General features: G+C 29.9%; 2 protein-coding genes across 2 annotated transcripts in view; both read left to right on the forward strand.

Annotated features, from left to right (window-relative positions):
• Positions 1-5,909: 5,909 nt before the first annotated feature.
• Positions 5,910-13,232, forward strand: LOC139866692 (protein FAR1-RELATED SEQUENCE 5-like). The gene is made up of 6 exons (XM_071854986.1): positions 5,910-6,065; positions 10,688-10,694; positions 11,101-11,170; positions 11,405-11,663; positions 11,746-12,315; positions 12,486-13,232. The coding sequence occupies exons 1-6, from the start codon at positions 5,910-5,912 to the stop codon at positions 13,230-13,232; spliced, it is 1,809 nt and encodes a 602-aa protein (XP_071711087.1).
• A 9,001-nt stretch (positions 13,233-22,233) lies between these two features.
• LOC139866693 (IQ domain-containing protein IQM5-like) overlaps positions 22,234-27,976 on the forward strand; it is a 35,817-nt gene continuing 30,074 nt past the window's right edge. Inside the window, exons 1-8 of the mRNA XM_071854988.1 lie at positions 22,234-22,562; positions 22,751-22,844; positions 23,206-23,271; positions 23,397-23,485; positions 24,019-24,106; positions 24,199-24,429; positions 24,544-24,645; positions 24,766-25,110. Coding sequence (XP_071711089.1) covers positions 22,234-22,562; positions 22,751-22,844; positions 23,206-23,271; positions 23,397-23,485; positions 24,019-24,106; positions 24,199-24,429; positions 24,544-24,645; positions 24,766-25,110 — 1,344 coding nt within the window. The remainder of the gene's footprint in view (positions 22,563-22,750; positions 22,845-23,205; positions 23,272-23,396; positions 23,486-24,018; positions 24,107-24,198; positions 24,430-24,543; positions 24,646-24,765; positions 25,111-27,976) is intronic.

Genomic DNA, 27,976 nt, shown 5'->3' on the forward strand with positions numbered 1-27,976 from the left:
TATGTAATTTTGTTTTCATGTAAATAAGTCATGAATGATTACTCATATTTTTGTAATTTTATGAGATATTTCATGCTAGTTTCCAAATGATGGTTCCCACATGTGTTAGGTGACTCACATGGGCTGCTAAGAGCTGATCATTGGAGTGTATATACCAATAGTACATACATCTAAAAGCTGTGTATTGTACGAGTACGAATACGGGTGCATACGAGTAGAATTGTTGATGAAACTGAACGAGGATGTAATTGTAAGCATTTTTGTTAAGTAGAAGTATTTTGATAAGTGTATTGAAGTCTTTCAAAAGTGTATAAATACATATTAAAACACTACATATATATACATTTTAACTGAGTCGTTAAGTCATCGTTAGTCGTTACATGTAAGTGTTGTTTTGAAACCTTTAGGTTAACGATCTTGTTAAATGTTGTTAACCCAATGTTTATAATATCAAATGAGATTTTAAATTATTATATTATCATGATATTATCATGTATGAATATCTCTTAATATGATATATATATATACATTAAATGTCTTTACAACGATAATCGTTACATATATGTCTCGTTTAAAAATCATTAAGTTAGTAGTCTTGTTTTTACATATGTAGTTCATTGTTAATATACTTAATGATATGTTTACTTATCATAGTATCATGTTAACTATATATATATCCATATATATGTCATCATATAGTTTTTACAAGTTTTAACGTTCGTGAATCACCGGTCAACTTGGGTGGTCAATTGTCTATATGAAACATATTTCAATTAATCAAGTCTTAACAAGTTTGATTGCTTAACATGTTGGAAACATTTAATCATGTAAATATCAATCTCAATTAATATATATAAACATGGAAAAGTTCGGGTCACTACACTACTGATGTCCTCGTCAGCCCAAATCATGATCCCAAGATCACTCATGTCCACGGTTGATGTGGGACTAGACACTCATGTGTTGTTTAAATAGTGGGGCAAACCTTATTGTGGACGATGGGTTTAGGCGAATCCCACATCTACCGTAGGCATGAGTGATCCTGGGATAATGTTCGGCCTGACGAGGACGTCAGAAGTTTAAATGGAGTAGCTTTTAACAACCTGACCCACATCGGATTGTGAATGAAAATTTGAGTCCCTTATAAGTTTAATGTTGTGGCTAACTAATGTCTCCTACCATGGTTTTAGTTGAAACATGGAGATACCCGGTTAGTCCGTTGCTTTAGCTTGTGAGGGGTGATAGTCTTGTGATTGTGATGGATACACGGCTCCTGCATCTTCTGGGCCGATTTGAGTCTCAAATCGGCCCCAAGAAATGCACTAGTCATGTGCCCGTCATAACTGATAGACTATCGCCCTTCACTAGCTAAAGCAGTGGACTATCCGGGTATCTCCAACTTTTTAACTAAAATCATGGTATGAGATATAATTTAGCAACAAATTTAAGCTTATAACGGACTCAAATTTTCATTTTCAATCCGATGTGAGACGAGTTGTTACAATTACCCCCGATTTTTGTTGTGCGGCCGCACTTGACCCATGACTAAATTTTCGTAGGGTGTTTGATAACAATAATACTACAAAATTTGGATTGTACGTATGGTCCCGAAGGTAACGTGCACATCTATATTAGTTACCACATTTACGACTTCAACAAAACCTTTGAAGAACTATTCACAACTTATGCAACACAATATGGTCAATAAGCAAACCAAATTGTTGATCAATTTGCGGTCGGATTGTCTTCTCGAAGGATATGAGACCTTAATATAACCCTTTATAACCAATTACGTGAAGACGCTAGAAAGCGTCAAGAAACATCGACACATACAAGCGAGTTGGGAAACTATAAGGGTACAAACGTTTTATTATCCTCCATCAATCCTGAACAATTTCACAACTTTGAAATATTAGCTTGGTGTAATTATAAAGAAGATACCTATCCAATATTAGCCGCTATGGATTGTGACTTATTCACCATTCAATCTTCGATGGTAGCTTGTGAATCGGCCTTTTATGTTTGTGGTCGAATTATATCGAAAAGAGGTTAAGACTTACCCCTTGAAGCCGTGGAAGTATGTGTATGTTTGAAGAATTATTTAGACATGATATATAAATTACAAAATGTAACATCATTAGAATATCCATCAAGCGAAGACTTTAAATATTTTATAATGAGAAAAGTACAACAAGCCGGGATATCACCTTCAACGATCGAGACCTGACCGAATTAGAAGAATGTGAATACGATCCATTTGATGTTGAAGAAAGTATTGTGTGAATGTCAGATCACTTCTTAGACGACGATCAAAGTGATCAATACGAACAAGTTCATGTTCAAGACGATTAAAGTATAATGGGAAATGACAATGCCCCCTTGATATACGTTAGTCACTAATACATTTTCGAGTGACGGTCATACCGAAGCTCGAAATGTATTAGCTTTTGTATAATTGTATTGTTTAAATAAAAGTGTTGATAACCATTTATATTATTTATAGTTGTTTAAGCGTTATAACTTATGATTGTATTGTTTAATATTACGTATAATTATTTAAGCGTTATAACTTATGATTATATTGTTTATTTATTGTTGTTTAAATGTTATTAAAATCAAACCGGTATAATATAACCGGTATAAGTCGAATCTGAAAAAAGTTCGAGTCCGAAAAAATGTCCAAAAAGAACCTTTAGAACCCCAAAAAACCTAGTTCGAAAAAAATCGACCTGGAGAACCGGAACCGGTGCTTTTGAAACAGTTTTTTTTGGGAACCGAAACCGGTTTATGCCCACTAGGTTGGGGTAGTAGTCTGTGGTAATTGTCTTTGGTCTTATATTGCAATTTTTAAGCATTTTCGGGAGTGATAGCTTTTGAGTTGTTTGTCGTGGGACGAGTAAAGTTGTGGGTGTGTTTGTAGTTAGGTTTATTTTTATTTATAATATATTTCTAACTGCTATAATAAATTTAGCCTTTAAAAAAAGAAAGTAACGGCATATATTTCTGTTGCATACTCCATGATATACCCAAGGTTGGAGAACTCGGACCTCGGGGAGTTCTCGTTTTGACATTTTTGGGGAGATCTGGGCATCTCGTAAAAATCTCGAGAAGATCTCGGACGTTGACTTACGTTGACTTTTTAGTTTTTTAATATAAATATATAAAATAAAATAGATATATGTATATTTATATACATTTTTACATATAAACCCGAGAAGTGAGCGAGAAATCCGAGATTTTACGAGAAAATTCGAGAAATAAGCGAGAAAATCTGCGATATCGTGGATTTGACCAGGTTTGACCCTGTTGACCGATAAATCTCGGGAGATAGACATCTCGTCTCGGTTGTCTTCCAAAAACGAGATATCGGAGAGAAATAACGAGATTTACAACACTGGATATACCCCATCATAACATACTTTCAATTAATTAAAAGTGATTCAAGTGGAAAAAGAATATATTTACTTCAATTAATAATATAATAATTGTACTTATAAGCTGTCTTTAGTTTAACATTGGGTTTTTTCTTTTTCTTTTTTTCTATAATTTAACGACCTTCGAAAAAAATAATTGTAATTTTTAAAATATGTGCATTTTTTTTAACAATAAAATTTTATTAAAAGAACCATAGGAAGTTGCTAGGGAAAAATTACACTTGCTTAAAAAGCCATAAGTTCCAGCTAATACATTTCACGTATTTCATGTATAAAATCCATAAGTTCCATCTAATACAACCTCTAATGCAACACCAATTAAGGGACATTTCACGTATAAAATTAAAAAGATCACTTTTCCGCATAGAAGAAGGCCCAAACACAATAACATTGCGCACCTTCCATAATGTCCAAAGGAAGGTCGCAAAAATAACCAAGATTTCTTCCTGGTTTCGAATCACCCTGTAAACCATCAACCCAAATATGTTCATTTTTATTATAGTGATACTTAAATATGAGGCTGTTGGAACATGTAAGGTAGTAAATTGACATGTTTTTGTTTAGTAAAAAGATAGCATAAAAGGTGAAATATTTATATTCAAACGGAGTGTACAATGTATGTGTTGATCCATTTGCCGAATTTCATTGGGACATCATGCAAGTCATAATGGGACATTGCCGGTTCATATTTACGGAGTATATCATAGATCTATTTTTTCTACTTAACTTAGGTTGGAACTTGGATCCAGACTTTAAATTCACAAAATCTCTATTCAACAGAACTAAATTTTACATATAAAAGTAATTCATTGATTAGAGATCTCACTATCACAAGTATATATGGATCAAGTTCAATTAAGTGCTACCATCATCGTAGCACACATTGAGTTATAAATGAATGTAAGAGCAACATGCGATTTAAGTTGCTATTACAAATATGAAATAGCCGATCAAAAGAACTTATTCATACAGTACTAAAAATATGTTTCTTTAAAGAGTTATTATAACATTATAAATCTATGTAATAGTGTATTAATAAAATAACTTTTGATGATTTACCGAAGATCATTCTAATCGGGGCTGGAATTCCCCTTGGCGTTACTCACCTTTCTTTTCCTTTCGGAGAGTGATTTGTACACAACTAATTTTTTGTCATACACAATCAAATATATTTTATGATGTTGTACAGTACAATTCTGTTAAATATGTTCGAGCTAAAAATTAAGTGTACGGATCATCTCTCTAATTTAAAATTATAAGTGGTTATGGTGGTTAAGTGTACATGTCACATTCTAAAGTATCTATATATCTAATAGACAAAACCCTTTGGTACTATTCATCAATAGTAATCAGGTGTATTTTCATCATTTCACTTTTTTTTTGGTCTCCAACGATAAAAGAAACAACTCTCATAAAAGAACCAACCCTTCAATGTTATCAAAAGATGTCGAAAAAAATTCTTTTTTATCAAAAAAATCAACTAACCTTTTTTTTTTTTTTCCCTTTTCTTCCTCAACGATAAAGGAGGCAACTTTCATAAAAGGAACAACCCTTCAACGCTACCAAAAGATGTCGAAAAACATTCTTTTTTACAAAATAGATCAATTAACTTTTAAAAAAAAAAACAAACGCTAAAAGAAGCAACTTTCACAAAAGGAACAACCCTTCAATGTTAGATGTCGAAAAAAATTCTTTTTTAAAAAATAGATCAAGATTTTTTTTTAACTCGCATTCAAAACGGAGCCTCCGGCGCGAAACGGGGGCTCCACAACTAGTTAATACGAGTAGTTACAACTGCTAAGGGTAGAATGGTCAAAACAATATATTTAATACTCCGTACTTTACTAATGACTAATGAATAATGATAAATAAGAATAAGAAAGTTAATTTTATACACGTGACAACTCAAAATAGTAACTCAAAGTTTATTCGAGATTGCTTATAAAACATGTTCATGTTTGCAATGATCATTTAGACAGATCCCTATATTATGAAAGTATACCGGATGATCTCAAGTCGTGATGCTTAACAGCAATCAAAAAAAGAAAGGCCAAAACCCGATTGAGAGTGATTTATCTTATTATACTTAACATCAGGACAGGTAGCTAATCAATTTGTATTTGTGCATTTGGCACTTAATTTTTAGTATAAAAGTAGGTTAGACTCAACTGTACCAAAATGGATTAATAAATATGAAAATGATACGTGACATGGAAATCATGTATATATCTTGTGGTGTTTTTTGAAAAAAAAAAAAATGATATTGATGTGTCAACAAATTTATGGCCACTTTTAAAATAATGGAATAGGAATTGATATTAAAGTATGCATGCATGGAGATCTTTTAATTGGTATTATTTAACTTAACCTAGTTCACTACGAAAAGGACAACATTTGTGGCAATGCATGCATGGAGATCTTTTAATTGGTATTATTTAACTTAACCTAGTTCACTACGAAAAGGACAACATTTATATGCCACAATTATTCATATCTAATCACTTTAAATTATTGCCAAACGTCACCAAACCAGCATCATTACTTCTATGCTCTAAACGGCATAAACAAGATGAGCCGGCTGGTGAAATAATTAGCCCTCTATTAACCATGTTGAGGCCAGTCACACCAAAGGTGATGACATGTTTGATGATTGTTTGAGCCAAACTTGAGTGGAAATATATAGTTCAACTCAAAACTAATTTGGTTTACAGTTAAGTTCATGATGTTGTTAGTGATGGTAGATTCATTGTCCATTGGTCGTCTTGTTAATTTTGAAAGCTCTGTTCGAGATATAAAATATGCCCGAGAGACGTATTAAATTAATGTGGCTAATATATTATGATCCAAGTCGGGTCATACCCAATAACAAGCTTACCGACACCTTATACGTATTTAAACTTAACGATTGGTTCGTTAAATAAATACGCGACACTTGGATTTTAGAAAATCGGGTTTCTGAAATATTATCACTTGGGATAAATTATTTGGATAATTTATATTTAATTATTTATTGGTTAAATAATTAAGTTGTGTTATAATTTATAAAATGGTTTATAAAATAAAAGAAACTTATCAAATGCATTATATTTATAAAGTTTTATATAACTTCAAAAAAATTAACTTTTCCTTATACCTAAAAATTTGAAATTATTAAAATTAATCAAGAAACAAAGAATTATAAAAAAAACATAAACAAAGTGTTTTATTCTTAAATAGTGTCATTTCATTATACTTAATGCGTCTGCAATTAATGGGATTTGCACATATCTTTTGTCTTCATAATCTTTAAGTTGAACTTCAACTTTTCTTTTAATTTCGCAACTGTTTTAGAATTGATGTATTTTTAGTTCCACCATTTAAACAAAATAAAATATTGGTCATTCGTAAATTTTGGGCCCTATCAACATTTTGAGCCTTGTGCGACTGCCCGCACTCGTACACCCTTTTAAGACGCCCCTATTCATCCATATCGATAACACACTATTGGATTAATTCACTTCAGATGATCACTTTCAAAATGCAAATTAACAGTTCCGGTTAAAAACGATAAAAAGGTAACCATAAAATATACGCTGACAATCAAAATAAACAGGCCATTTCTTAGCTCCAAGATCCTATTGCCTTTCCTTAAAGAGAAAAAGCTATAAAAAGGTAACCATGTATGACACTTTAAAGCGGCATCATGTCAAATTGTCAATTAAACCTTAAACGAATGTAAGACCACTATTAAGTAGCGACACGTACACATATGACACGTCAAACTAGTGACTAATTACTTCATAAACGGTTTAATCAAAGGTCATAAGTCGCACCAAAGCTTGAGCTATCGTGTGCTAGTCAATCAACTAATTATGAAATACTGTTAATATACATGTACGCAGTAATGTACAAATTTACTAGAATGGAATATAGACTATACCATGATATGCACAATATAGACTTTATTTATATGACTATATAATATAAAAATTGGACTTGTTTATACGCCAAAAACAGGGGAAAAATCATTGATTTAATGTCTGTAAATTGAACTTCTATTTTTCAATATCTTAGATATTTGGGCTTTCAGGAATTAAAGCTTTAAGTTTGTAGAGTTCTAGCCCAAATACTTACTGACTTTTATTGGGCCTTCAGTTGTTACAGTACGTTGGGCTTAAGTTTTGTTTTTGTTTTTACCTTTTTTTATTTCCGTATTCATTTATTTCTTTAAATTCTCGATTCACTAGAATCTAGATGAACGTGTAGTATTTCTTCAAAATTTTTATAGAGCAAACTAAAATGTTAACGTACTACCAAATTATCGAACTTGAGACTTGACCCACTATTTAGTTAATTTTAATATATTAGTGGTCGTAAAACAACTATATTTATTTACTTTATATGGGCATAATTAATTGAGACACAAAATAACTAAGAAAAAAATATAAACATGTCCCCTTTTCTGTAACACATAATACATAATAATACGAAGTACTAATTATTTATATCACGATAATCTAGAGTGAAGATTGGATAGCTGCAAATTTAAGACGACCGGGCAAACTAAACCAAAAATAACAAATAGCCATTAGTTAAGCTACTAATGTTCTTACCAGTGACGCTTAAACTAAGTTTTTTTTTTTTTTGTTAATATATATGCACCACCCTACTACATTAGATTCCATTTGCCTTTAATAAAAATTATGATGATCAAATATTGTTTTCAAATCATAATCAATAATAATAATAATAATAATAATAATAATAATAATAATAATAATAATAATAATAATAATAATAATAATAATAATAATAATATAATAATAATAATAATAATAATAATAATAATAATAATAATAATAATAATAATAATAATAATAATAATAATAATAATAATAATAATAATAATAATAATAATAATAATAATAATAATAATAATAATAATAATAATTAATTAATTAATTAAATAAACATAAGTAACATAGAATAGTCAAAGAAAGAATTGACGTGGCCTTTTTGTCACGTAGAATGCCCTCTAAGATAAGTTTTCAATCATCAAATCATAAACGGTCAATCACTTCTATGTTCTAAATTATTGTACATACTTGCAACCGTATTTTCAAGTGGCAAACAGACGAATTTACTTGCATCCGTGTTATTTCAGAATGTTAAAGTAAAGGAGAATCATATTGTTTTTATCTATGATTAACATCCAAGCTAGAGATTGTCCGATAGCTATATTTTGTTGACTCCATAAAAATGACAGATTAATATTTAGGATTTAATAAAATATGTTATGTTATTATTATTGATAACAGGATAACTATATATCTCATAACATCAGCTAATGCGTTATCACCAGGCCAATAAACAAGTCAATAATCACAAATAATATATGTATTGTCAGATACATACAAGAGTTGTGAACCTGTACCCTTGATCATGGAAATCAATGACGGAGATAGTCTACCACTCATTGTCCTCGATACGCAAATAACCTATACTATGAGTTTATCTAAAACTGAAATTTCAGTTAATTTTATTCCATATCGATAATATTGATATTCATAGGTAAGTGAATTAAGTTACATTTGATAGTTTATAGTTAAAAGTTTCTATAGTTTTTGTCAATTTGTTAGTTTCTATTTGAAACTTTGACTATATACTAGATCTTGCGTGTATGAGTACTACAGAAGTAATCTTTTTTTTTTTTTTTTTTTTTTTTTTTTTTTTTTTTTTTTAACGTCATATATAATAGAGGGATCAAATGAGAACTTTTTTGTGTAAGAACACTGAGAACTCAAAAATACACTGAAATTCGAGCAAAAAAAGGGAAATTCGAGCAAAAATGGGACAAAGGCGAACAAAAAAAGAGAGCAATTCGAGCAAAAATGGGACAAGTGCGAACAAAAAAAGTGATATTCGAACAAAAAAAAAGGCGGGCGCACAATTTTGCGTTCTACATTTTTGATAGTCGAACAAAAACATGTATTACATACGGGTAGTCGAACAAAAATGCTGATATTCGAACAAAAATGTGTTCTACATTTTGACTATATACTTGACTATGAAATTTTTGTTCGTCCGTGCTTTTGTTTTTTGCTCGTATTCTTTTTTTTACTCGCCCGTGCACTTTTTTTGCTCGTATTTCAATGTATTTAGAGTGTTTTTGAAGTTCCTAGAGTTCTCACACTAAAAAAGTTCTCACTGGATCCTCTATATATATATATATATATATATATATATATATATATATATATATATATATATATATATATATATATATACACGGATTAATGTTTGGGATTTAATATAATATATGTTATGATTATGATTATTATTGATAACATGATAGCTATATATGTCATAACACATCTCACAAATAATATATGCGTTGTCGGATACATACAAGAGTTGTGAACCTAGACCCTTGATTATGGAAATCAACGACGGAGATAGTCTACCACTCATTCTCCTCGATACGCAAATCATCTATACTATGAGTTTTTCTAAAACTAAAATTTCGGTTAGTTTTATCCATATCGATATCGATATTCATAAGTAAGTGAATTAACTTACATTTAAAAGTTTATAGTTGAATAGTTTCTATAGTTTTTGTCAATTTGTTGATTTCTGATTGATGCTTTGACTATATACTAGATCTTGCGTGTATAAGTGCTATAGAAGTAATTTATTTTATTATTATTTTTTATTATTTTTTTTGAACGGTCGTATGAAAGTAAATTATAAAATATTTGTTTTATACGTATATAGTTCAATATATATACATGTAGACGGATTAATGTTTGGGATTTATTAAAATAATATGTTATGTTATTACTATTGATAACATGATAACTATATATGTCATAACAGCAGTTAATGCGTTATCATCAGGCCAATAAACAAGTCATTAAGCACAAATAATATATGCGTTGTCAGATACATACAAGAGTTGTGAACCTAGACCTTTGATCATGGAAATCAATGACGGATATAGTCTGCCACTCATTCTCCTCGATACGCAAATCATCTCTACTATGAGTTTTTCTAAAACTAAAATTTTGGTTAATTTTATTCCATATCGATAATATCGATATCAATATTCATAAGTAAGTGGATTAAATTACATTTAAAAGCTTATAGTTGAACAGTTTCTATAGTTTTTGTCAATTTGTTGGTTTCCATTTGAAGCTTTGACTATATACTAGATCTTGCGTGTACAAGTACTATAGAAGTTTTTTTTTTGTTTTTTTGTTTTTTTTTATTGGCAGTGTAGAAGTAAATTAAAAAATATTTGTTTTATATGTATTTAGTCCAATATATATATATATATATATATATATATATATATATATATATATATATATATATATATATATATATATATAAAGTTCAATTGAGAACCAATATAAATGGAAGAACTGGAAGAACTATAATTCATGAGGGTAAACAGGTAATTTACATATATAACAATGATTTTCGATTTTAATAAAAAATCAAATTTAAATTTAATGTAGCAGCGGTTATTCTCGAGTCTGGTTTTTTTCAGTTATTCATCATGTATTTTGACACCATTAGCATCCATATCTCAAAAAAATTTCAACATTTTTATTCCAGATCAGTTGCACATCCATCGATCGCTTCTATATCGATTAAAATTAATTTTTTTTTCTGTATTACGGAGTATCATCGCTTCTATACTTGAGATGGTTTGGAGATGTGCTAGCTTTTGATGCAATGTACCGAACCAACAGGTTTGGGATATATTTTACATATTTGTATAACCAACGTTAGTGTATGATGTCTTATGCGTGTGAGTGCACATTTAGTTGGTGTATGCGATTAACATGTTCAGTTGTTACCATTTTGATATGTTATCAGGTCAAAAAAAAAATTTAGCATACTGTTATTTCATACTGATTGTTTTATATATACGTTAACATGAGTTACTTACACATTATGTATATATTGTTCATGTAAATTATTAGGTACAATATGGTTTTTGTTCCATTTACTGGTATGGATCACCACAACAAGTGTGTAACATTTGGTGGTGGTCTTCTTAAGCATGAAACTATTGAAAGTTATGAATGGTTGCTTAAAGCATTCTTAACAGCCCATCCAAATCAACCCCAATTGGTTCTTACGGACCAGGACCCAGCCATGAAGGAAGCTATTACAAACGTGTTTACTGAGTCAACACACAGACTATGTATGTGGCATGTGATGAAGAAATTACCTAAAAAGGTAATATGTAATGTTGATTTATTTACGTTTTATATGTATCATTTCGTTGGTATTTGACATATTGGTTTATTTTAATGATAAGGTATGTGGGGAGCTCTTGAAGAACACTGATCTGAGGAAGCGGATACATAAACTTGTGTGGGATGTGTTACTTACAAAGGAAAAGTTTGAGAGTCAATGGCAGTCGTTGATAAGCGAGTTCAATCTTGAAGAAAACACATGGCTTGCTGACAAATTCAAGATTAGGGATAGATGGGTGCCTGGTTATTTTTCTCACCTGCTAATGTGTCGTTTGATGAAGACAACATCAAGGGCAGAGAGTTCAAACGCATTCTTTCGAATTTTTACAGATCCAGATCTTACCCTTGTTCAGTTCATGTTAAACTTTGAGAGTGCTATGGATAAACAGAGACATGAACACCATGTTCTTGATTACCAAACAAAGAAAACAACGCCATGTTTGGTTACCGAGTTAAAAATCGAGGGACACGCTGCGAGTGTCTACACATTAGCCATTTTTGAAAAGGTGCAGAAAGAAATATACAGAGGTCTATATTTTTACTCCCACAAGGTGGTTACATCTGATGATGTTGCTGAGGTATATGAGATTCAAGATGTTAACATGAAAACTAAAGTTGTTTCTCGACATCAGGTATTTTTATTTCGTTCAACCAGTATTTTAATTTTTTTTAATTACCTACTGCTAACATGAATACCACAAGCACACTATAATTAACATGTTAAATGATAAAAAAAATAAAAAATAAAAAAAAACATGTTAAATGAATAGCTTTATGTCTTATGGTGTTATTTTCCCTACAGGTTGTTCTTAACAAGGATGGTAACATTGTATGTAGCTGTAATCACTTTGGTCGCCATGGTTGGTTATGTCGTCACATTTTTTGTGTTTTCAACAATATTCGAGTCGAGGAAATCCCAGAAATATATATCAAGAGGCGATGGAGAAGGGACATACTAACAACACGTCTTTTGGATAAAAGGCATGGATATGGAATGCAAAACGATGAAACCTCAATAATGTGCTCGCAAGTTATTTCAGACGTTAAGGTCATTGTTAGCAGACTAAAAAAAATTCCCCAACAGTTATTTGAGTTTGCTGAATTTGTTAAAAAAAATAAAGATGATGTTTTAGTGGATATTGCATCTCAATCGGCTGAGAAAAACACAGAAGAGGAGATATGCGAGTTGTTAGATGTGACCATTCCTGACGAAATCCAAGTTAGGCCTCCCAGAAACATAAACAACAAAGGTTCACGCCGCAAGCGTATGGTTGGACAAGATGAAAAGTATGCGAACAAACGGAAAAAGCAATTTCGGGAGTGCAAAAATGTGGTGAATACCAGGCTGATCACGATTCACGCAATTGTGAGAGGAAAAAAAAAGAGAAGACGCTTAAAGAGCAGAAGTTTAAAGAGCAACAGCAGAATCAAAAGAAGCAGACAGAAAAAAAGCTTAAATGCAAGCATCAACATTCACAACTGCTCATATATCATCACCAATTTACTTCTCATATGCACAACTACACAAGTAAACATAGTAACAATCTGATAAAATTGTGCACAATTACAACTAAAAAACCACTGCATTATTTTCTTACCGCCTTAAGTTCACAACTATGTTAACTGTGATGAACAAATATGAAGGTCTTAAACGAACATATTCTTATCATTTTATGAACATCTATTGTTAACACAAGTTACTACATATGGCCTAACTTTAGCAACCATCCAACAAAAAAAAAAATAAATAAATAAATAAATAAATCCAATTCGCATGATAACATAGACACTTAACATAGCCATATATAAAATTTTAAAAGCACATACGTTAACACTGTTACCATATGAACATAAACATCTAACAGATGAACATAACAATATTCTTAACAGGGTAATATGCACATATTTTACTATAACAAATATTCAACCTAACAAATACACTTAACATTACCAAATTCTGATGTTAACAGGTTCAGTTAACCTGCTTAACCTAGTCCAATCATCATGTTATCATTTACATTTAACCTCTTGGTGTAACATTAACATATGAACAAAATCTGTTAACGAACATAGCCGCATTCGGTACAGGTTAATATGTAAATAATCACATTTTACCACATTATTTACAGGTTCATGTGAACATATATTAGATTATCAAATCCTCATGTTACCATTTACAATTAATCTGCTACTGTAATAATAAATTTATTACCACACGTGGTTATCAGTTGCATATGAACATAGGCACATGTTACCACATTCTTAACAGATTCTTATTAACATATATCACATTATCAAATGCTCATGTTACCATATACACAAACCATAGCCGTATTACAAGTTTTAAAATCAAAATTGTTAACACTGTTTACATGCATCTTTCAACATTAACATTTGAACAAACGCGGTATACATATGAACATACCCATAACTTATTATCCATGCTTACTGACATAACAAAGCAAAAAAACATTCACATTATAATGTAAATATTCTGCAACTGTAAACAATAATTGAATTAATAGAATGCGAAGTATTTTCTAATTTAGATACCTGCATCGATTTGGGTGTTTTCGTTAGCATCTTCCATTTCATTAACACTGTAATAAAAACAAAAAATTCAGCAACTCAATCGTAAAATCATTATTATCATCAATCAGAAATAACAATTAGACAGAGCTTACCGTTAACTGTTAGCAATTTTATGCACAAATTGTTTTCCTCTAAATCGAGCACTCTGTGTTTGTGAATGATGAATATGTTTGCAGTTATCGACATTTTCCCCATCTTTAATTTGATGTATGAAACCACCCACGATCTTTGTTAACTGCAAACACGGTTAGGGTTCTAAACCGCTTGTGAATTGTATCTATTAGTCGTCCAGTTCTACCGAGTTTTCCATAATTACCCTTTTTGTATTTTCATTTATATTTTTAAATTGTTAATATTTAGATTTAATCACACCCATCCATCTATTATATCTAATGGTTAAAAATGGTTCTTTTAGTTCTTTCATTTTCTATGGTTCTTAATTGAACTCATCGATCTATATATATATATATATATATATATATATATATATATATATATATATATATATATATATATATATATATATATATATATACCTTGCTTCGGTTACTTTAACTACGAAACTTGATAAGGTTGATCTCTTGAGTCTTAAGTAACTATAACTACTAATATAAAAACTATATGTAATATTTTAATACCGAGAAGGAAACACACGGCATAATGTACTTTGAAACATTCGAAACAAAATAAATAATACAAACTACAAAACAAAGACAACCACCTTCTTTTTTTACTTGAAGTCAAATGTTAAGACGAACATAACGGAAAGTTAACAGATTGCAAGAAATATTTATGTAATCTTTTTTCTTTCTTTTCGCATATATAATATATAATATATAATATATAATATATAATATATAATATATAATACAGTAATAAGGAAGTCAAGTCGATTTATAATACACTTTGACTATATAGGTCAAACTGAGTTGGTCAAACTATTTATGTTTTTTAGAATTTCAGTGCTACTCGCAGTGACGGATCTTGAATTTAGAGCGAGTGGTTGCACATATATATAATACTATTAGTTAATAATTAATTAATAATTACTATTAATTAAAGACTAACAACTAGTCAAAGACCCGCGAATTCGCGAGATTTTGTAAGGAGATAATAACATGAATAATAATGATATTCAAATGTAACACTATTACAACACAAAAATCCAATTTGAAAAATAAAATATGTGCTAACATGAATAAGTACATGCTATCGATCCACATATGTTTAAAAAATAGTTAAAAGGTTGTGATTTTCTCGATTAAATAAGTATTTGCAAACTTGTAAGGGGTTATGTGTGATACTATAAATACTCACTCATATGTATTTTGTAACTTTTGCCATTACCTTGTAACAACAAACTTATTCTGTATTTTGTAACATGTTCTGAACACGCACCATAAACCTTGCCTAACGCCTAACCCACCCAAGTCGTCCATCTTGCTAACTTTAATATAATGAATGTAATACTACCTTAACTCTCTGAAATTTATGCATTCTTCCCATTGCTAATATTTTTACATCATTTTTTTGTTGACAACCTAAAACATAGTAGACATTAAAATTTACTTATCAAATGATTTATAGATGCAAACCATAGTGAAGAAAAACCATATCAGTATGTGTTAAACTTACCATCTATGAGTAAAAGTTTTACTATCAAATTTTTACTAAAATCATTCATAAATATTCGTTGAATATTACGTGAACTCTGTACCTGGTAAAAAAGTAACACATAAAGAATCGTGAAAATCTCCATGGCTTGAGTAGAATTTCAAACGTGTCCTGCATTTACTCATTTTAGTTTTAGTATACTTAATTCTAAAGAATATATAACAGGAGGTTCTTTATGAATGCAACTTTGAATAATTTTACTTGAATAAATTATGTAGAGCCACAATGACAATTACACACTTTCTAACATTAATGCGACCTAATTCATTACAAAAAAACAACTAAAAAAACAACAATAGTAATATTAACAATAATAGTATTTCATTACAAAAAAAAAACAACTTAACTGCTAGCTAATTGAGTTGTCCTCTACGGTCTTCCATCTTTTGAAAACGCTTCATTACGGCTTCATCGTTAACCTTGAGAAGTCCTTCTTTTTCTATAGCGCCAATTAAACAGTCGTTCAAAAACCGTCACCTATTCGGTTTCGTAATTCAGATTTCACAAGCTTCATTCAGTTTCACAAGCCAATGTATTTGTTAGGCCTAAATATTGCACAATTGCAACAAGTCAACACCTAAATAAGAAAAAAAAAAACATGTTGTTGAGCCATTGAGGACTTGAGGTTGCAAGTTGCAACAGTCTTTGCCAACAATTGAACAAAACACAAAAACATCAAATTAAGAAGCCTAAACTAACTCCTCTTTTTTCTTCCTTTATACATATGAACGCCAAAGAATTTTAATAATTAAACTATTTTTTTTCTTAATTGATTTAAAAAGTTTTGATAATTTAATAAACCCTAAAATTATTGGGGTTAAACACATTACATATTTACATTACTACTATAATTCTCAAAGGATAATTTATAATTATAAAATATGAGTTGAAAATAAAATACCTAGAGTTGAAAACATGAGATGAGTCGTCGAGTCGATGAGATGATCAGATGAAGAAGTGAAGAACTCAAGAACGACGTCGAGTGTCAGAAGACGTACGTACACTCGTACCCAATTGAATTTGTGTTGGGTATGGATCAGTTTAAAGATTAAAGATATAAAAGGCCTTCCAGAATTTTAGATTGGGCTTGAAAGGTGCACAAAATAAAAATCCAATGGTACACTCTTATAAAGCCCAAATATATTTATACTTGGTGGACTTTTTTGAATGATATTCTGGGCTACCACTGGGCCTAAGGCCCATCCGCCCCTGGCTACTCATGTCCATTCTCGGTTGTAGGTGATTTTTGCATCATCAGTTTTGGCCATATAGACATAAATAAATGTGCATTAAAGTGTTAATAATTTAAAAAATACTAGTGAAATAATCTGTGAAATCACGAGTTAATTTAAATAAATAATTTAGTGATATGTTTTAGGTATTAAATGCATGTAAATACAAAAGTCATTTAGTTTAATGAACCGTGTAACCAAGGATTTTGACTAAAAAATTGTCGTTTTTACAAACATATTGATATACTTAATTTGGTCAGAATAAATGAACTACATTTATTCTCCTACCACCTTCTTCCAATTTTCATCACAATTATTATTTTTCTTGTTATAAAAGCATAAATTACAACCTTTTATTGAGACATGTATTTCGCATACATATGTAACGTAATTAAAGTTTGCTTTAAAAATGAGTATTTATATTTTCTATAATAATTATTAGTAATAACAAATGCATGTTGAAATTTTTTTAAAAATTAAAATACAATTATTATATGAAGGTTGTACAATATATTTCAAAGTTTGTACATGTGTTAATGGAGTGTTTTGTAAAGGATTGTATAATTTGTTTTAAAGTTTGTACATATGGTCATGTGAGTGTTTTACCATAAAGTTGTACATAATGCTTCTACATATGGTCATGAGGTGTTTTATTATAAGGTTGTACGTAATGCTTCATATATTATACAATTAACATGTTAATATTTTTATTAAATACAATTAATTATTTTAATGATAATATCATGAGGGCTTAGATTTTTTTTATTTTTTTATTTTGTAGTTTTTTTAACTTGAATAATCCTTATATATAACATTATCATTTTAGAGATTTATATGATAGTATAGATTTGAGGATGTATGGTTAAAAATTGACTATCTAAGGATCATTTCTATTGTAAATAGTTATATTTACTTATTTATTCTTATAATGACTTAGTTTTATTTATTACGAAGTACATACTAAACGAGAAATTGGTCCGACGCGCGTTGTTGCGTCGTGTTTAGATATGTTGCTTTCATTAGTAATTAACTTACATGCGGTAAGTTTTGCCAAGAGATTTAGTTTGGCCAGAAAAAATTTATAACATTTACATTTGTTACCTAATTTAGCTTCGAACGGTTAACGGTCGATGTGTGGTTTTGATCGGTTAACGATCGATAAACCAAACTTTTAGAAAAAACGGTTAACAGTCTTTTAGGTGAACGTTTAAAAAATAAATAAATGAAAAATAAAAGTGAAAAATAAAGTTAAAAAAAGTAAGGTTGGTTAATTGAAGCGTTAAGAAAAACAGTTAATAATTGGTTAATTTAACGTTAAAAAAAATTAATGAAATGTAAGAGGAAGTTTGACCAAAAAATTGATATGTAATTCTCTTGTTTTAAAAATTGAAACTCTTTTTGTCGTCTTGATATTTCCTTGAGTTAAGTTGTCATGTGCACCCTTCTACCTACACCCACTCTTCCCATATTGATAGTCAATCTTTTTTCTTTGGTCCGTCCTAAATTAATAGTCAACTTCTATATATATATATATATATATATATATATAGGATCAATGGGGAAATAACCAATCGGGGGGAAGCGGAAGGAACCAATTTTTTTTTTTTCGTTTTTTAAAAAAACTTTGTTCATGAACATTATAGATTGGATGAAAATAAGAACATTTAGAAAAGACACTTCGTGATGAATGTTATTATTTTGGCGGGAAAACAATCAACAAAAATAACATTCAAGATAATATTGTTCGTAAAGAATGTTAACGTTTTTTTTTCCATATTTTGTGAAGTAAAATTTAGCCTGATTTAGAGTTTAGGGTTTAGGGTTTAGGGTTTAGGGTTTGGTGTTTTGGGTTTATTCCATAAACCCAAAACACCAAACCCTAAACCTTAAACCCTAAACCCTAAACTCTAAACCGTTCGTGTTAAAAACTCAATCTAAATCCTAAATCTAAACCCTAAACCCTAAATTTCTAAACCCTAATATCTAAACCCTATAAACACTAATATCTAAACCCTAATATCTAAGTCCTAATGTCCAAAATTTCAACATACGCTGAAAAAATACGATAATTGTTATATATTACTTCTTCGAGCGTTTTTCCGCCAAAATAATAACATTCATCATGAAGTATCTTTTTTAAATGTTCTTATTTTCATCCAATCTATAATGTTCGTGAACAAAGTTTTTTTAAAAAAAAGAAAAAAAAATTTATTTTGCTTCCCCCCGCTTCCCCCGATTGGTTACTTCCCTCTTGATCCTACCACTATATATATATATATATATATATATATATATATATATATATATATATATATATATATATATATATATATGGGCGAGATCCATGGATAAATTTAAAACGGGTACAAACGGGATAAGCAAAACTTCAAATTTTTCATATTTTTTTTCTTTAAAAATTTTCTTTGTAGGGAAGAAATGTCCGTTTCGATTATAGTTAGTTGCATTATGTTCGTAAATATATATATGTATATATATATATATATATATATATAGAGAGAGAGAGGAGCGAGATCCATTGATAAATTTAAAACGGGTAAAAATGGGGATAAGCAAAATTTCAAATTTTGTATTTTTTTTTCCTTAAAAAATTTTCTTTTTAGGGAAGAAATGTCCATTTCGATTATAGTTAGCTGCGTTATGTTCGTAAAATTATTTCGAGTTAAATGGTGCTAGCGGTGAAAAATAACTCGCGACGAATAGAAAGATAAAGTCTGTTGAAAAAGAAGGTGGATTTTGTTTTATGTTTTTTTAATTAAATAATGAATTTACGTTTTCTATCCCTAATGAACTTACGTTTTATACCCATAAAGAGGGGTGAAAATTGTATATGGGAGTAATTTTGGTGGGTGCCGTTTTGTTTTTTGTTTTTAACATGTGACGACAATTCAAGCTTGAGCTAATATATATATATATATATATATATATATATATATATATATATATATATATATATATATATATATATATAGGCAGGATCAATGGGGAAGTAACCAATCGGGGGATGCGGGGGGAAGCAAAATTTTTTTTTTTTCGTTTTTTTTTGGAATTTTTTTTTTCCGGCATCAAGATCACACGAAAATATGAACATTTAGAAGAGACACTTCATGATGAATGTATTATTTAGGCGGGAAAACAATCGATAAAAATAACATTCAAGATAATATTGTTCGTGAAGAATATGAACGCTTTTTTTTTATGTTTTGTGAAGAAAAATTTAGCCCGATTTAGAGTTTAGGGTTTAGGGTTTGGTGTTTTGGGTTTATTCCATAAACTCAAAACACCAAACCCTAAACCCTAAACCCTAAACCCTAAACTCTAAACAGTTCGTGTTAAAAACTCAATCTAAATCCTAAATCTAAACCCTAAATCTAAACCCTAAACCCTAAATTTCTAAACCATAATATCTAAACCCTATAAACCATAATATCTAAACCCTAATATCTAAACCCCAATAGCTAAAACCTCAACATACGCTCGAAAAACACGATAATTGTTATATATTACTTATTCGAGCGTTTTTCCGCCAAAATAAAAACATTTATCACAAAGTGTCTCTACTAAATGTTCATATTTTCATCCCATCTATAATGTTCGTTAACAAAGTTTTTTTCAAAAAACGAAAAAAAAAATAGTTTTTGCTTCCTCCCGCTTCCCCCCGATTGGTTACTTCCCTCTTGATCCTACCACTATATATATATATATATATATATATATATATATATATATATATATATATATATATATATATATATATATATATATATATATATATATATATATATATATATATATATATATATATATATATATATATATATATATATATATAGTTATTATAATTATTATAATTACTAATGATGATGTAATTTTTGAGAAAAGTTTATTTTATCGTTGATTCATGCAGTTTAACTAAAATAATACTCCGTACATGTATTTCTTTTATTATTTAAAATTATATTGATAGTTACTTTTAAATGAAAATTATAATTTGGGCTTTTGCAAAGATTCTTTTTAAATGAAAACGAAGAATATTGAGTTTAGGTGTAGGAGATGATGCACGTATTTTAGGTGAGCGAGAGTGGATGTGTATAGGTCTAGGGAATGTTTTTTTTTTTTTTTTTTTTGAAAAGCAAGGAATATTATTAATCACGAAAAAAAAAACCAACGTACAATTTTTTTTTTTTTTTCTTTTTATGAGAATTTTCAAAATTTTGACAAAGAATCTAAATCACTAAGTGATTTTCTTAGAGCGTGGTATCGAAATGTATACCAGTAGCAAGTTCTAATTTTAAATACATACATCGACATACATAATTTTTTGGGTGAAGCATTTATAGATTTATGCTTTTGAGCTCGTAATACCTCACTTGAAAGATTGAGTTGTATATACTCTGTCATACGATGTTTTCGACAATTCATTTTTTACCGTAAAAATAATCCTAACATTTTTTATTATTTTAAGCAACTCCCGTAAAAAAATAATAAATTTCTAGAAAATTATTTATAAAAAAAAGTATTTTTCCACATATATCTTTAAAATTAACCCAAATTGTTTTAAAATATTGGTAATTTCACGTGAGAAAATTGCAGATTTTATAAGGTATACACACATAAAAAGAAGGGGGGAGTTTTACCTGCCATGTTTTCGGATTGGTTCGAATTTCCTCGAGAATAGTAGTTGAGACAGGTTATGTAACGTTTACTCCAGGTCGTTTTAATTGGTAATTACTCCATTATACTAATAAAAATGATGATTAGTTTCCATGCGTGAGAACTTTTTTTTTTTTGTTGAACATCGAGTCATGCATGAGAATTTAACAAACCAAATTTTAACTGCATGCGTCTTTGACGGTTACAATGCATCACTTTCCCATATTATTTTTCTTTCATTCATACACTTATATATATATACACCCCATTCTCGATTCTTCTACCAACCAAACCATCCTCGTTCTAACATTGTTGATTTTTTCATATTTATCTGTATTATTATTATATTATATATTTATATTTATGTGTTTTTAATCCCTCATGGGAGTTACATTCTTGTCTAACTGCTTGATCTTCACATGGTTTTGTGAACTAATTACTAGATTTTTTGGATCAAAAAACGTCGTTATTGGTTCATCTAAACCCGAGAACTTGGTGCCCTTAGAGAGATGCTTTGATTTCAAGAATAATCTTGTTCTTGATCAACAAAATTTGTCAAGAATCAATGGTGTCGGTTTCTATGAGTTTGTTTGTAACCCAAGGCCACTTAAAGAACTTGATCATGCAGCTCTTACTATTCAGAAATTCTACAAGAGTTATCGAACTAGAAGAAATCTTGCAGATTGTGCTGTTGTTGTTGAAGAATTATGGTAATTTGTTTATTTTTTAACGTCTTGCTATTCATCTTAAATATTAATCAAAACGTTACAACACTTACTTTAATGATTAAAGTTTGAAGCTTTAATTTAAACTAAAAATCTTAATAACAAGAAAAGTATAAACATGGTATACAAATTTTTCAATATTTTAAATGTTATGTACGTGTGTATATATATAGGTGGAAAGCCTTAGAATTCGACGCTTTATCTTGCAATGACCAACATGAGAGTGCGGTCTCACGATGGGGACGAGCTCGAACCATGGTGGCCAAGGTACGTACGTACAATCCCATACTAGGTAGACTAATTTATTCATTTATAAGACTTGGTCAAATCATAAAGTTGGGTGGTCAATTTGAATATCTTATACATTTCAAGTCAATCTTGGAAGTAAAGTATGCTAAAGATGTCGGAGTATTACAAGTCTCCGGTTATAAGTTTTAAATTTAATAGAAGGAGGATTGATTTAAATCAAATAAATAAAAAGAATTGACAAATTCATAATTGCATGACTGTTACTAACACTTTCAATGAAATTGATATTGTTAGTTTGACTATTGACATCTATTTACATTTTTATCATTATCTTTTATTTAAAATATGTTAAAGTCCAAAATTATTATTTCATATTTAGGTAGCGAAGGGCTTATGCAAAGATAAAAACGCGCAAAAACTAGCCATGTGCCATTGGCTTGAAGCGGTAAGTAAACCTCAAAACTTAATAACCTTTTAAGTATTATTTTAGTACTCCGTACTATTTACGTACCTTGTTAACATATATTATCTCTTCATTTTTTTCATCACGATTTCGACATTTATTTGCAGATTGATCCACGCCATCGTTATGGGCACAATCTACAGTTATATTACAATGTTTGGTTTAGAAGTCAAAGCTCACAACCCTTCTTTTATTGGTAATCTTAACTTAAAGGGGAACATATATGCTATACCTTCAAGTCGAGCTCGAGTTCGGCTCATTTATAATTCATAGTTCGCTCTCAGCTCATTACAAGCTTATATAATACATTAAGTTCGAGTTCAGCTTGTTTGAAATTATAAAACTTCAAGTCTGACTCGAAATCTGACTCGTTTATATTTATGTTAATTATATTTAAATATATGGTGTTATATTGAATTTAAATATATATACTCCATATAATATAAAATTTAAAAAATTAAAAGAATTTTATAAAATATAATGCTTGTTTATGCTCGGGAACTTGTTCGAGCTTAATCTCGTATAGTCAATATATGTTTACGTTCGGGCTCAAGCTTGTTTAAGCTCAACTCGAATTGAGATTTTAACGAGTCGAGTCTGAGTACTCATGAGTAGCTCGGACTCATTTACAAAATTACAGCCCTATTCTTATCGTAAAGTTTGTTATCAGTACTGTATCAATGTATATGAGCTTTATACTATATACATACATGTTCATAATATTTGCAGGTTGGACGTTGGAGATGGTAGAGAAATAAGTATTGAATCATGCCCAAGAAACTTACTTCATTATCAATGCATTAAATATCTTGGACCAGTATGTCTCAATCATCAAATATTTTTTTTTTTTTGGTTTGCTTATGTAATAAATATTACACAATAATTTGGTGAAATATTACTTTTACGCAGAAAGAAAGGGAAGAGTTCGAGGTGATTATTGAGGGTGGAAAACTAATGTACAAGAAAAGTCGAAAATTCTTGCAAACCATTGATGGTACTAAATGGATCTTTGTACTTAGCACATCAAGAACATTATATGTTGGGCAAAAGATAAAGGGTTTATTTCAGCACTCCAGTTTTTTAGCCGGTGCTGCCACCACATCGGCCGGACGGATGGTTGTTAACGATGGAGTCCTTAAGGTACATATCAATAGCATTTGCACTAGTTTCAATTGTAAACATGACTTGTTAGGCAAAAAATTTTACTCAGATATACGATGTATTAAATGTTTAAATACGTGTAATATTTTACAGGCAGTATGGCCCTATAGCGGTCATTATCTCCCAACCGAAGAAAACTTCAAGGTGTTCCTTTGCTTTCTTCAAGAGCATCGAGTTGATTTGAGCAATGTCAAGGTACGTAAGATTATAGAAGAAAGTATCGAATATTAATCAAGCTATTTAGTATCTTATTTAATAGTGTAGATTAAGATTATTTATTTATTATGATTACATACATTATATGCATGCATGCAGAAATGTCCTTTAGACGACGATGATCCATTCCTCAATGCTACTAATCTTGTTGAGAAATCCGAGTCGAGTTCAACTAGGGAAAAACCATGTACAAAAATCCAAGAAACACTAAAAGATAATTTCGAGAAAATGGAAACTCAAAAACTACAAAGGGCGAAATCGAAAAGATGGACATCTAGGATCGGTTGTGTACGAGAGTACCCACCAAAACTACAATTTCAAGCACTTGAAAAAGTGAATCTTTCACCAAGAAAAGTTACATCAAATGTTTGGAGAAATAATAATAATAATGATCCAATTCCTTCACCAAGACCTAGTCCTGGTGTGCACCTTTCACCAAGACTAGTTAGCATGGGCCGAAATAACAAATGAACGTAGATAACACAGGTTTTTAAGTTGACATAATTTGCTTTTGTAATAATTAGGATTTAAGTTTATGAACCGTTAAGCAATTACTGTAATTAGTAAATTCTTTGGAGAAGAGTACTAGAGCTGTGTTAATTGGAATTAACATAAAGGTATAGAGATGGTAGAAGTAAATGATTTTTTTTTAGGTGTCGAAGGGCGGTGAGCCATGATATTGAATTGAATATGATATCTCTATTTTTTTGAAAATCAAACTCACACAATATATACTCCCTATTTATTATTATTATTATATTATATTATTATTTATTTCTTCAAAAAAGTTTTAATTAATTTTATTCCATATTGTATTTTGTTTATTAATATATTTACTTTGTCCCATAAAAGTGTTTAATGTTGTTATAAATAGTAAGTAATAAATTAATTGATATATTTAATGTTAAATTTTAAATAATATATGGGACATAACTGAAATATTAATGATTTTTAATTGTCATTTAGGGAGACAATAATTTTAATACAAATCAAAATAGTAACGTAAAGAGTTTTCATGGGATGAATAGAGTATATATAATCAAGGAATTGAAACATCATATGTGAAGTTATAGTGTATGTACGGGATAAAGCCAAAAATAGGCTACAAACTTACACAAATATACCGATGTCGCCTACAAACTCATTTCCGTCCTACTGTCGCCTACAAACTTATAAAAAATGTGTTGATGTTAACATTTTGTTACCGTTTACCTACTGAACCGGTAAAGTTAATTATTTAACTTTTTTTATTCATCTTATATGTCCCGATGTCATCCATATACTTTCAGTTGTGTCCCGATGTCGCCCATATACTTTCAGTTGTGTCCCGATGTCGCCCATATACTTTCAATTCTGTTTCGATGTATTATCGACGTGTCATGACTACTTAGAAGCCACGTATCAACCATTTTGGTTGACGGTTAAAAAAAGTATTTTGTTTATATTAGCACATTTTTTATAAGTTTGTAGGCGACAGTAGGACGGAAATGAGTTTGTGGGCGACATCGGTACATTTGTGTAAGTTTGTAGCCTATTTTTGACTTTAACCCTGTATGTACCTATAATAAGCTTTGCAAAAAAAAAAAATTGTATGTCCGTACATGTAAACGTATGATCTCAAACAGAGTTGAAATTTAGTATGATAAATAAATAAATGTGTGTATGCAAAAAAAAAAAAAAAAAAAAAAAAAAAAAAAAAAAAAAAAAAAAAATTTGTTCTTACAAGTTAGCTTAGTGATTTTCAAGTTTAAACTTTACTAATTAACAACATATCTTCGATGATTGGTGTGAAAGTTGAAAACGACCATACAATAACTCGATTAAGTTTCATACATATGATTAAAATGCTTTGTCTCACCGGAAAACCCTAATAGAAAAAATCTTATCTCAAGAAGTATATATATATATATTGTTTTAATCAAGAGTGAAGTAGATTTTATGAGGGAATGTGGGTGAGACGGCCATAAAACAAAAGACAAAAGATATTTTTTAACTATAGTGTGGCGCACCACTTCACTGGCACAACGGTCTAGAGAGGAAAAGCGGCGCACCACAAAGATAAATTTCCAATTTTCCAAGTCATAAGTTTTTTCCATATTATGGTGCGGCGCATCATATCAATGGTGCAACGCACCTGACCTGATACCTTAGTTTTAACCTTAGTAAATTCATTTGTCCAGTTTTTATTTGCCCAAAACAACAACAATTGACACAAATCTATCATATAGCATTCAAATATGCAACTTAGCTTAATGCCAAGCGTTTCTAACATTCATAACATCACACATACATTAAATGAAATCCACAACTAAACATTCAATACAAGTTTCATAGTTCAAATCGTCAATTTACTAGCATTCAAAATACAACTTGACTCAAGCGTCTCACAAGCGGTTTCATGAGCCATAATCAAAAGAGAACTTGCATACCACTTACTCTATACCAATGCTCCCCTAATCCCTCACTGGTGCTTTACCTTCGCGATGCTTGATCGAACATACTAAACATACAACATTTACACAAGCTACATGCTTAGTGAGTTAAGTGGTTGTAAATTGGCATCATAAATACAATTATCACATAAGGGGTCTCTTAGGCACTTGGGCCTCATAGTATTATTGTAGACACATTAATTATCTACCGCCCAACTCATGAACTTGATCGACACCCTCTTGCACGGATTTAATCCGGGAGGCCCAATGTTATGACCCGGAAATTTCTGACCAAATTTAAACTTTATCTTTAAATGATTTAATGTTTCCGACACAATAAGCAAAGTCTATGAAGTTGAATCACAAAATTTTAGAACTGTTTCATGTATTAAATTACATTTGACTGCTCTCGACGATTCATGAACAATTATATGTATGTATGTATATATATATATATATATATATATATATATATATATATATATATATATATATATATATATATATATATATATGTACAAGTAAAAACGACTTTCCTACCGTAAAACACTATTTGCTACAGTAAAATGACTTTGCTACAGTAAAACAATATTTTCTACAGTAAAGCACTATTTGCTACAGTGAAACCGTATTTTGCTACAGTAAAACACTATTTGCTACAGTAACACTATTTGATGTCGACGAACTAGCAAACAAAAACAGGATAAGGCGGCCATGCGATCGCATGGCAAAAACACTGAAAACTCATGCGATCGCATGAGGTACTGTAGCAGGCCACATACTATAAAAGCTCGATTCATTCCTCTGTATTATTATTATTTTTATATTATTATTATTATTATTATTATTATTATTATTATTATTATTATTATTATTAT

This window comes from Rutidosis leptorrhynchoides, chromosome 9 (assembly GCF_046630445.1).
Source record: "Rutidosis leptorrhynchoides isolate AG116_Rl617_1_P2 chromosome 9, CSIRO_AGI_Rlap_v1, whole genome shotgun sequence".
Taxonomy (NCBI): domain Eukaryota; kingdom Viridiplantae; phylum Streptophyta; class Magnoliopsida; order Asterales; family Asteraceae; genus Rutidosis; species Rutidosis leptorrhynchoides.